Raw genomic sequence first — 11,871 nt, 5'->3', positions numbered from 1 at the left:
CGTGTATTTCACACAAAAATATGGTCAAGCGTGACAGCGTTACCCAATATATTTATCAGTTGGTCCTATGACGGAAGTTATACAAGCGGTAACCCCGACCACCCGGCTTGCTGGGCGAACCAAAACGAGTGCACCTAAATTGTCTCCATAGGACTGACCAATCACAGAGCCATAAATTAGCGCCGACCAATCATAATACTGAGTTTGGTTTTCAACGTTACATATTCATGAGATTTCGCGCGCTTTCCATACCACGTGAAGATTTCGCGCGAAAAGTCTGGTCAGAAAAAAAAACTTGCGTGGAAGCAGCGGAGTCAAGCCAGCGATACACGATGGCGGTGAGTGATTATTATAGAAAATAGTTTTATATTAATATTGCATGCTGTTTCTTAGTTCGCAGATGGCTGTTTATCTCCTGTGATTGGTCAGCTAGCCTTGCTCGTGTTCTCTTTTTGCTCTTTAGTAAAGCAAGAGCAGAAGGACATGGCAGGAAGCAGATTAGCTAACGTTAGCTACGTTGTCTTGCCAACGAATCTTAGGGAGCTATGTTACTTGCCAATTTAACTAGGCAAGTCAGTTAAACATTATTATTTACAATTACGGCCTCACCCGGCTGACGCTGAGCCCATTGTGCGTCGCCCTATGGGACTCCCGATCACGGCCGGTTGTGATACAGCCTGGAATCTAACCAGGGTCTGTAGTGACGCCTCTAACACTGAGATGGCAGTGCCTTAGACCGCTCATAACTAGATGTAAAGTTAACTAACACTTTAGTTAGAGATCAACGTGATAGAAAGTACATGTATTAAGTTTATACGTTTTTATTGGCCATGTTAAAGGTATACAAATCGTTTAATCTAGAATTGTATTGTGCGCTAGCTATGACGTTAGCTAGTAGTTAGCTAGCTAGTTTGATTGCCAGGTTGTCAGCCATCAGTCGGCGTACGAGCACTCCATTGTCACCATCATAGTTAGCTAGCTAACTAGAGATACCCTGGTAACTAACTTGAAAATTAAATGTTTCATTTATATAGCTCATGTTCGCTAGCTAATTAACGTTAGCTCTTTGTTTACAACGTTACAGTACTTTCTACGAGCTCAACACATTTAGGGAATCCGCATTGGAACATCTTGTTACAATAACATTGTTATGCTATAAGTCATCACTTAAATAACTAGCAAAGTTTAACAAATCGATTTTAACAAGGGCTGTGTATTCTCCTCTTTGTCAGGATTCATCTGAGTCATATCACATGGCAACTAGCCCCAGCCATGGTTCCAGACGGGGAGACCTGACCTCCAGCCCGGGGAGAGACCTGCCCCCCTTCGAGGACGAGTCAGAGGGGCTCCTGGGTGATGGTCCTCTGCCAGGGGTGGAGGAGGAGGGAGATGATGGGGAGGAACTGATAGGAGATGCGATGGAGAGGTGAGCAAGGGGAGGTGTTAAAGTCTTCCTTGTGCTGCTGTGTAACATGATTGCAATAAAAAAAAAAAGTATTCAATACTTTTTAGGGATTCAATCATGGACACTCTTACTGACAGTTGTGGCTGCTTTGCATGATGTATTGTTGTCTCTACCTTCTTGCCCTTTGTGCTGTTGGCTGTGCCCAATAATGTTTGTACCCTGTTTTGTGCTGCTACCATGTTGTGTTGTTGTCATGTTGTGTTGCTACCATGCTGTGTTGTCATGTGTTGCTGCATTGCTATGTTGTCTCTCATCGTGATTTGTGTTTTGTCCTATATATATATATATATATATATATTTATTTATTTTTAATCCCAGCCCCTGTCCCCCGCTTGAGGCCTTTTGGTAGGCCGTCATTGTAAATAAGAATTTGTTCTTAACTGACCTGCCTAGTTAAATAAAATACATTAATTTAAAGTGGAATTGATCCTTGTCGTTTACCTCATCCTGACTTAAGACGTAGTTCTTTACATAGTGTTCTGGTTGCTTTTATATTATCAAAGCATTTTTGTGTTCACCACACTGATGCCATCTCCCCACCCATACAGGGACTACCGAGCCATCCCTGAGCTAGACAGGTATGAGGAGGAGGGTCTGGATCTTGATGAGGAGCTATCGGAGCTGTCTCCTGGAGCCAGGGCTGCAGCTGAGGATGCCATGAGGAGAAGAGACAGGGAGCAGGGAGGCAGGCTGAGGAGAGGTCTACTTTATGGTGAGGATGTTAAATATTATATACATGAGATTCAGGGACAAGGAAGGTAGGCTGAGGAAATTAGGATATATATATATCTCTTGAGGGGCCAAACTCAGGAGAGGACTGTCCTATGGTGTATATATTCCATACTCTGGTCATGGTAAAGGCCCAGAGAGCCAAATATACTGTAGGCCCTTTAAGACCTGTAAGTTTGGCCTGGAGCCTTTGTCTTTGAAAATACTGCATTAGGCCCATATACTATATTGTAATCTTACGCCGTTGTGGAATGTATGAAGTAACTCCAAACCTTGCTGCATCAACGACTTCCACTAATCGGTCACTTTTCTTCCCAAACCTTTCTGTTCATCATAACAGTGAGGATGAGAATTATCCTAAGCTTGCCGCATCGATGAACTCTACTTATTTCTACTCAATTCTCTTCCTCCAAACAGACAGTGAGGATGAGGATGAGCGCCCGGCCCGGAGGCGTCGCCTGGCTGAGCGGGCTGCAGATGGGTCCGGGGTGGAGGGAGAGGATGATGAGATGATTGAGAGCATTGAAAACCTGGAGGACATGAAAGTAAGAAGTTGTTTTTATTATTTGTTTAATTTTTCAGACTTTTTCAAATGTATTTATTTATTTCCCTGTGATTGGTTGGTTGTAGGGTCACTCAGTCAGGGAGTGGGTGGTGATGGCCGCTCCTCGTCTGGAGATATACCACCGTTTTAAGAACTTCCTGCGCACCCACGTGGATGAGAATGGCCACAACGTCTTCAAGGAGAAGATCACCGACATGTGTAAAGGTATTCAATAAAAGTACTAGATTAAATCTATCTTAAACTTCTCACAGAGAACAAGGACAGACTGGTGAGCTATCAGGACGTAGCAGCCAGGGAGCATGTCCTGGCCTACTTCCTGCCTGAGGCACCTACTGAAATGCTGAAAAAATGTTTAAAAAAAATATATAATGTATGTAAATAACCTATTTACAACTTCCAGAGAACAAGGAGAGTCTGGTGGTGAACTACGAGGACCTAGCAGCCAGGGAGCATGTCCTGGCCTACTTCCTGCCCGAGGCCCCTACTGAGATGCTGAAGATATTTGACGAGGCAGCCAAGGAGGTAGTCCTGGCCATGTACCCCAAATACGACCGCATCGCTCACGAGATCCACATCAGGATCTGCAACCTGCCCCTCGTCGAAGAGCTGAGATCCCTCAGGTAAATACTGATAGGAAATGATCACGTGTCTTCCATGTTTTTAAAAGTAGACTTAAAAGTAGTGATACAAAGTAGGCATTAGTAGATGGGATGGGGGCTGGACAACTTTTTCAACAACAAAGACTGAGGCTAATCTCGTCTACAGTTTTTACAGAGCTATTATTTGACCCTGCTGGCCATCTATGAAAGTTCGATCATCCTTGAATGGCCATGTACTGTTATAATCTCCACCTGGCACAGCCAGAAGAGGACTGGCCACCCCTCAAAGCCTGGTTCCTCTCTAGGTTTCTTCCTAGGTTCCTGCCTTTCTAGGGAGTTTTTCCTAGCCACTGTGCTTCTACATCTGCAGTGCTTGCTCTTTGGGGTTTTAGGCTGGGTTTCTGTACAGCTGATGTAAAAAAAGGGCTTTATAAATGTGATTTGAGGTAGAATATTAGAGGGGAGGTGCTCACAAATGCAGCCTCTTGCACCACTCCCTCTATAGGACTAATAGGATTGATTTGCCTCTTTCCAAACCATGATCCTTTGTTTTTCCCTCTTGTCCTCTCTAGACAACTCCACCTGAACCAGTTGATCCGTACCAGTGGAGTGGTGACCTGCTGTACAGGTGTTCTGCCACAGCTGGGCATGGTCAAGTACAACTGTAACAAGTGTAACTTCATCCTGGGGCCCTTTTTCCAGTCCCAGAACCAGGAAGTGAAGCCAGGGTCTTGCCCTGAGTGCCAGTCCTTCGGACCTTTTGACATCAATATGGAGTTGGTGAGTCCAGTCGACCAAATAGATATGCTCTAAGGTAGTGGACCAATAGCAATACAGAATCTAGGTGAGTGAACCAATAGATAATCTAATGAGATTAGAACGAGGAAGTGAAGCCAAGTGCCAGTCGACCAATCAGGCTCTTGACATGCGTATGACCCCGGTGACTTGATTTCCATCATTTAATAAATACAGGAAGAAAAAGTGCAATAATAACACTTTTTTTCTTTTTTCTTCTTCTTCTTTCTTTTTTTCTCCACAGACTGTGTACCAGAACTACCAGCGAATCACCATTCAGGAGAGCCCTGGGAAGATCGCCGCTGGCCGCCTCCCACGCTCCAAAGATGCCATCCTGTTGGCTGACCTGGTGGACCAATGCAAACCTGGAGACGAAATAGTGAGTCTGACTCCTAACAGAACTAACTTTGTTGTTGTATTTCTCAACAGCGTAGGGTACAGTGACATGATCTGCTAGTGTGATGTACAGGGACCTGAGGACTCCATTATAACGTATGGTTTCATAGGTAGATGTACCATGTTGTTTGACCCCAAAAATACCAAAGCAACTCTTCATATTTGGGGCATAACATTTTTAAAAAGCATTTCAACTTTTTCATCTTTTAAAAAAAGTAATATTTTCCTAAAAGTAACATTCTAACGTTTTTCCCTCCAGGAACTGACGGGCATCTACAACAACAACTACGACGGCTCTCTGAACATGGCTAACGGCTTCCCCGTGTTCGCTACGGTCATCATGGCCAATCATATCGCTCGGAGAGACAACAAAGTGGCCGTGGCCGAGCTCACTGACGAGGACGTCAAGGCCATCGTGGCGCTGTCTAAGGACGAGCGCATCGGGGAGAGGGTGAGTTAGGAGGACCCTGCTGAGAGAGAGATATATTTTTGTGCATATGTGGACACCCCATTCAAATTTGTGGATTCAGGTATTTCAGCCGCACCCTGCTGGTGTGATGTGGGTGAAGCGTGATTCATCGCTCCAGAGAACGCGTTTCCACTGTTCCATAGTCCAATGGCGGCGAGCTTTACACCACTCTAGATGACGCTTGGTATTGCGCATGGTGTTCTTAGGCTTGTGTGCGGCTGCTCTGCCATGGAAACCCATTTCATGAAGCTCCAGACAAACAGTTCTTGTGCTGACGTTGCTTCCACAGGCCGTTTGGAACTCAGTAGTGAGTGTTGTAACAGAGGCCAGACTACGCTCTTCAGCACTCGGCAGTCCTGTTCTGTGAGCTTGTGTGGCCTACTTCGTGGCTGAGACGTTGTTGCTCCTTGACTTTTCCACTTCACAATAACAGAACATACAGTTGACCAGGGCAGCTCTAGCAGGACAGACATTTGACGAACTGACTTGTTGGAAAGGTGGCATCCTATGATGGTGCCACATTGAAAGTCACTGAGTTCTTCAGTAAGTCTATTCAACTGCTTGTCTATGGAGATTGCATGGCTGTGTGCTCAATTTTATAAACCGGTCAGCAACGGTTGTTGGTGAAATAGCCGAATCCACTAATTTGAAGGGGTGTCCACATACTTTAGTGCATATATATAGACATATATGTGACAGAGTATGCAATTTTCGGCGACCACTTTTGGCTCGTGGGTGCTACTTTCAGAACTATTGGCTAGAAGGTAAACTAAAGTAGCGGCGAAGCTCTTTGTCTCGCAGCTCAATGTGTGAAGTAAAAGTTGCTTGTCAATACACGTAGCTCGAAGGGCTTTTAGGAACTCCTATCTAGTCGTGTTGTCGTTCCTCGTGTCATTAATATACCCTATTCATCCCCTGGTCTGTCTCCTGTCTCTCTGCAGATCTTTGCCAGTATCGGCCCCTCCATCTACGGCCACGAGGACATCAAGAGAGGCCTGGCTCTGGCTCTGTTTGGTGGAGAGCCCAAGAATCCAGGTTGGTGGACAATAGACAAGGCTATTCCTACGTCCCAATTCTATACCCTTTTCTCTGAAGTGTGCACCACTCCTATGCTTACATTTTATTATTTTGTTTTTATCCCTGTGGGGGAGTGCACAAGTGTACACTTCAAGGGGAAAGGAATGGAGGATTTGGGAGCAGAGTTTTGATTACACAACCTGACTAAGAAATATAACACAACACTATTTAAAACCATCCACTGACTGATCCATGCTCTCTTCTAGGTGGGAAACACAAGGTACGTGGGGACCTTAACGTGCTCCTGTGCGGTGACCCCGGTACAGCCAAGTCCCAGTTCTTGAAGTACGTTGAGAAGGTGGCCAGCAGAGCGGTGTTCACCACCGGCCAGGGAGCCTCCGCTGTGGGCCTGACCGCCTACGTACAGAGACACCCGGTCACCAGGGAGTGGACCCTGGAGGCTGGAGCACTGGTGTTAGCGGACAGAGGAGTCTGTCTCATCGACGAGTTTGATAAGGTGAGGGGGATTCTATACCCATCTGCTGATGCCTTGGTAACCGTTTTTATTTGGGGGAGGAGCTTGTGATTCACATTTCTCAGAGTAGGGCCTGGGTCTCTCTTCTTTGTGTGGGGGGGGGGGGGGGGGTGGGTCTCTTCTGGGCAGGGTGTATGGGGGTCTCTTCTGGGCAGAGTGTGTGTGGGAGGGGGGGAACGTCTCTTCTGGGCAGGGTGTGTGGGGGGGAAGTCTCTTCTGATCGGTAACTTCTAATTGGGGCCATGAGATTTCCCTGAACATGTGACGTGACAGGTAAAACTCTTGGCCCCACTCAGATGTGGGTAACGGTATGAGGCTTTAAAAAATCTCTCCTCTTCTAGATGAACGATGCAGACAGGACCAGTATCCACGAGGCCCAGTGCTCAACATGTCTCTCCTCTCTAGATGAACGATGCAGACAGGACCAGTATCCACGAGGCCCAGTGCTCAACATGTCTCTCCTCTCTAGATGAACGATGCAGACAGGACAGTATCCACCAGGCCCAGTTCTCACATGTCTCTGTTCTCTAGATGAATGATGCAGACCGGACCAGTATCCACCAGGCCCAGTGCTCAACATGTCTCTCCTATCCAGATGAACGATGCAGACAGGACCAGTATCCACGAGGCCCAGTGCTCAACATGTCTCTTCTCTCTAGATGAACGATGCAGACAGGACCAGTATCCACCAGGCCAGTGCTCAACATGTCTCTTCTCTCTAGATGAACGATGCAGACAGGACCAGTATCCACGAGGCCAGTGCTCAACATGTCTCTCTCTCTAGAATGAACGATGCACAGGACAGTACCACGAGGCCAGTGTTCAACATGTCTCTCCTCTCTAGATGAACGATGCAGACAGGACCAGTATCCACAGCCCGTGTTCAACATGTCTCTTCTCTCTAGATGAACGATGCAGACAGGACCAGTATCCACCAGGCCCAGTGCTCAACATGTCTCTCCTCTCTAGATGAACGATGCAGACAGGACCAGTATCCACGAGGCCATGGAACAACAGAGCATCTCCATCTCCAAGGCCGGCATCGTCACCTCGCTCCAGGCACGCTGTACCATCATCGCTGCCGCCAACCCTATCGGTGGTCGRTACGACCCGTCTCTGACCTTCTCTGAGAACGTGGATCTGACCGAGCCTATCGTGTCTCGTTTTGACGTCCTGTGTGTGGTCAGAGATACTGTGGACCCGGTGCAGGTAAAGATGCATTTCAACTAGCTTCCGAATGCTAACTTCCTTCATACATTTTTTCATATATTTTGGTACAAACTGGATTGTAATATAACTACTGTTGCTTAATTGGTACTCTACAAAAACCCTGAAAACTCAACATCTCTCATCAGACCTTAATCTCTCTCTGTCTCTCTCTCTCTCTTTACTACAACAGGATGAGATGCTGGCTCGTTTCGTGGTGGGCAGCCACATTAAGCACCACCCCAGCAACAAGGAAGCTGGGATGGCTGGCTTGGAGGAGGTGGTTCTGCCCAACACCACAGATGTACCTCCTATCCCCCAGGAGCTGCTGAGGAAATACATCATGTACTCCAAGGAAAGAGTCCGGCCCAAACTCAACCAGATGGACCAGGATAAGGTGGCTCACATCTACAGCGACCTGCGCAAAGAGTCCATGGTGAGTCTGTGACTAGTCTAGTATTGCCTCGATTACAAAAGTCTCGTTAACTTGTTAGCTATTGGCTATTCAGAACAAACGTGAAGAGAAAAAAAGGAAATTAAGGTTATCTGTTTGAATCCTGCATACCACAATCCTGTTAGCCAGGTGAGTTTATATCCCAGAGCCTAGAGACAGGATTAATGAGACTCACTCAGACCTGAACAGGTGAGTTTAAATCCCAGAGCCTAGAGACAGGATTAATGAGACTCACTCAGACCTGAACAGGTGAGTTTAATCCCAGAGCTAGAGACAGGATTAATGAGACTCACTCAGACCTGAACAGGTGAGTTTAAATCCAGAGCCTAGAGACAGGATTAATGAGACTCACTCAGACCTGAACAGCCTAGAGACAGGATTAATGAGACTCACTCACACCTGAACAGCCGTAATGCAAATAGGAATGTCTTGACTTAAAAAAAATATAAAAAAAATTAAGAATGGATCTTAACCCTGGAATCAATAGCTTTGTCTTGTCCCTGTCTGCTGTAAGGGGACTGGCAGCATCCTGCTGTACTATCAATAGTGAGTCACAGCGCAATATCTTCTCTAGGCAGCTGATTTATTTTGTTCTGATCACATCCCTGTTAGTGTGACGTCTTGTGTATTTACATCCATATTATTACTGAGTAGGAGACAGGCAGGCTCCCCGTCACATCCAGTGTCTCCACATGGTTTATTATTAGTAATAGATCTATGTATTACTCTCTAGGAGACAGGCAGGCTCCCCGTCACATCCAGTGTCTCCTCACGGTTTATTATTAGTAATAGATCTATGTATTACTCTCTAGGCGACAGGCAGTATCCCCATCACGGTGCGTCACATCGAGTCTATGATCCGCATGGCGGAGGCCCACGCCAGGATGCACCTCCGAGACTACGTCGTGGAGGATGACGTCAACATGGCCATCAGAGTCATGCTGGAGAGCTTCATCGACACTCAGAAGTTCAGCGTCATGAGGAGCATGAGGAAGGTAAGCACAGGAACGGACTCCTCGACCTTAGGGGCCTGGGTCCCCGGGTCCTCGAACCTTAGGGGCCCGGGTCCTCGAACCTTAGGGGCCCGGGTCCTCGAACCTTAGGGGCCCGGGTCCTCGAACCTTAGGGGCCCGGGTCCTCGAGCCTTAGGGGCCCGGGTCCTCGAGCCTTAGGGGCCCGGGTCCTCGAACCTTAGGGGCCCGGGTCCTCGAGCAAAGTTCACTTTCAATGGATATGAATTGGTGTCTGGGAAACCAGTCCTAGGAGGGGGCTTGCTAGGCGGCTTCCTCTAGTGACATCCTGAAACCAACCCAGTCTTCCTTCCTCCCTCGTTAACTGGTTTTCAGACAGGACAACTGGCTGCTGTTTATTCTGAAACCAACCTCTCCCTCTTCTCTCTAGACGTTTGCCCGTTACCTGGCATTCAGACGAGACAACAATGAGTTGCTGCTGTTCATCCTGAAGCAGCTGGTGTCAGAGCAGGTGGCGTATCAGAGGAACCGGTACGGAGCACAGCAGGACACCATCGAGATCCCAGAGAAAGACCTGGTGGACAAGGTAATGAGCTGCTAGTCACGGTGTTGTCTTAACGAATGGTGTAAAATGTCTTRCTCGGTAATGTACTATACCAAGCTGCTAATCATGGTGCCGTCTCAATAGTCTGATGGTTTCGTCTCCTCTCCCTCGTCTGTTGTCTAGCGAGATGCTAACCGTTGGCCTAATCTCAATAATATCAACTTGATTCATCTCTGTATCTATTTCTATTCTTCCCCTGGGGGGAAGATCTTGTTACATTTAGTTGTCAATACTGCTATAGTTTCTGAATTGTTCTGTMCTCTCCTTCCCCAGGCCAGACAGATCAGCATCCAGAACCTGTCAGCGTTCTATGACAGCGACGCMTTCCGATCCAACAAGTTCTCTCACGACATGAAGAAGAAGTTGATRCTGCAGCAGTTTTAAATCTGTTTCCTGGGGTAAAAAAGACTAGCTTCTGTCTGTGTTCTAAATTCACCCTTTCCCTATGTAGTTCACTACTTTTGAATAGGGTCCATAGGGGTGTGATTTTTGGGGGGGGGATGTGTAAATAGTTGTAAATGTTTGTCATCCTGTTGTTGGCTAAAAGAAGAATCCTAATAGGATCTAAATGCTCCGATTTTAATGCTATCGATGTTACAATTTGTATCTGTTAATGTACAAGTGTTGTGAACGTAGACTAAACCTGCATTCCAAACTACTTTCTACTTTTACATCTTGGAACACAGCTTGTGTGTTTTTGTAACGGACTTTTTGACGTTTAACTGTATTAATGTTTCGAAAGTTATTATTTAAAAACATTTTTTTTGTTGATAATCTGAATTCAAGTTAGACTATCTTCTCGACACTGAACTATGATGTAATATTATTTCCTTCTGGACCAATGACTTTCTGATCACCTTCATGATTTTCTGTTTTGGTCTGTGACTAGAATTCTGGGATCATGTTTTGATAATAAATTACATTTGTAGAAGCGTGTCATCACCCTGAATGTACTGAAGACATYGATCCCGAGTGGCATGGTYGTCTAAGGCKCTGCATCTCAGTGCTAGAGGRGCCACTACAGACGCCACTATCACTGGCTGTATCACAACCGGCCGTGACCAGGACTCCCATAGCGCGGCGGACAATTGGSCCAGCGTCGTCCGGGTTAGGGGAGGGTTTGMCCGGGGTAGGCCGTCATTGTAAATAAGAATTTGTTCTTAACTGACTTGCCTAGTTAAATTAAACWGTAAATAAATGTAGATCCTTTTAAGCTTAAACGGTGTCACCTGCCYCCACTGCAAGGCATCGACATCTGTAGGTGTAGTGGTGCGTTGTCTCTAATGTGAAGGAAGTCTCACGTTTTTGCTCGTCTCAGTTTGAATACGTAAAGCGTATTAAACCGCAGAGCATACTATTTACCAAGGGCCCGTTTCTGATTTAGGCAATGACACTTCTCAGTAGTATTCTGGCTTTACCTTCTGAAGGCCTTTGCATTACACACGCTGAATACATGTAATTCAACCGCTGGAAACTCTCCCACTTGCTTACCGACAGATTTTTCTCTTGGGTGTTTTCAATAGGCTTTTCAGTACATTTATCTTACTAATGCACATTTTGTTGACAGACTAAAATACATTGAGAGAARGYGTTCAGYAAATAGGGATCAATTAAAGAAATACATCTAAATATATGCATATTCAMCTCTGTTTCAWCACCAATTTGATAGATGTAAAGAAAATACTCCATCTTGTCTATTTAGACATATTTGGGGGTTAGMAAAGTATGTATGAATTATAACTGGTATGGAGAGCGTTTTACGAACAAAATATATTTAATCAAAAAATAGTGGTTTGATTCATTTGAGAATGGCCACATTCAGTTCTATAACCCATGGTAATGTTGGAAGATTAGTGTACATAGAATTTTAATTCCTTTATTGCCTGCTCTAACCAGAACTGTGATGACGGCCAATTCGGGTTCAAGCGGTTAGCGCTTGGTCTGCGCTCTGTTCCGTYACGATTTAACTATTCCCATTTTTCAGGGGGTGGAGCAGCACCCTTGGCACCTCTACATCCCATGGCTATTGGTGTATCTGTAGACACACCTATAYTCCTTAAATCTCC

The 11,871-nt window shown here is 45.9% G+C and overlaps 1 protein-coding gene across 1 annotated transcript; it reads left to right on the top strand.

Moving 5' to 3' along the window:
- The first annotated feature begins 239 nt into the window (after positions 1-239).
- On the top strand, positions 240-10,736 carry LOC112071203 (DNA replication licensing factor mcm2). Its single transcript, XM_024138652.1, has 16 exons — positions 240-338; positions 1,233-1,426; positions 2,014-2,177; positions 2,612-2,739; positions 2,825-2,963; positions 3,160-3,379; positions 3,931-4,138; positions 4,398-4,532; positions 4,809-5,000; positions 5,960-6,053; positions 6,302-6,552; positions 7,540-7,779; positions 7,970-8,212; positions 9,043-9,225; positions 9,632-9,787; positions 10,079-10,736. Exons 1-16 carry the CDS (start codon positions 333-335, stop codon positions 10,187-10,189), a joined length of 2,664 nt encoding a protein of 887 aa, XP_023994420.1. The 5' UTR covers positions 240-332; the 3' UTR covers positions 10,190-10,736.
- The last annotated feature ends 1,135 nt before the right edge of the window (positions 10,737-11,871 follow it).

Source organism: Salvelinus sp. IW2-2015, unplaced genomic scaffold (assembly GCF_002910315.2).
Source record: "Salvelinus sp. IW2-2015 unplaced genomic scaffold, ASM291031v2 Un_scaffold1546, whole genome shotgun sequence".
Lineage (NCBI taxonomy): Eukaryota > Metazoa > Chordata > Actinopteri > Salmoniformes > Salmonidae > Salvelinus > Salvelinus sp. IW2-2015.
Note: the sequence above shows the minus strand (reverse complement) of the source record. Positions and strands in the feature narration are given on the sequence as shown.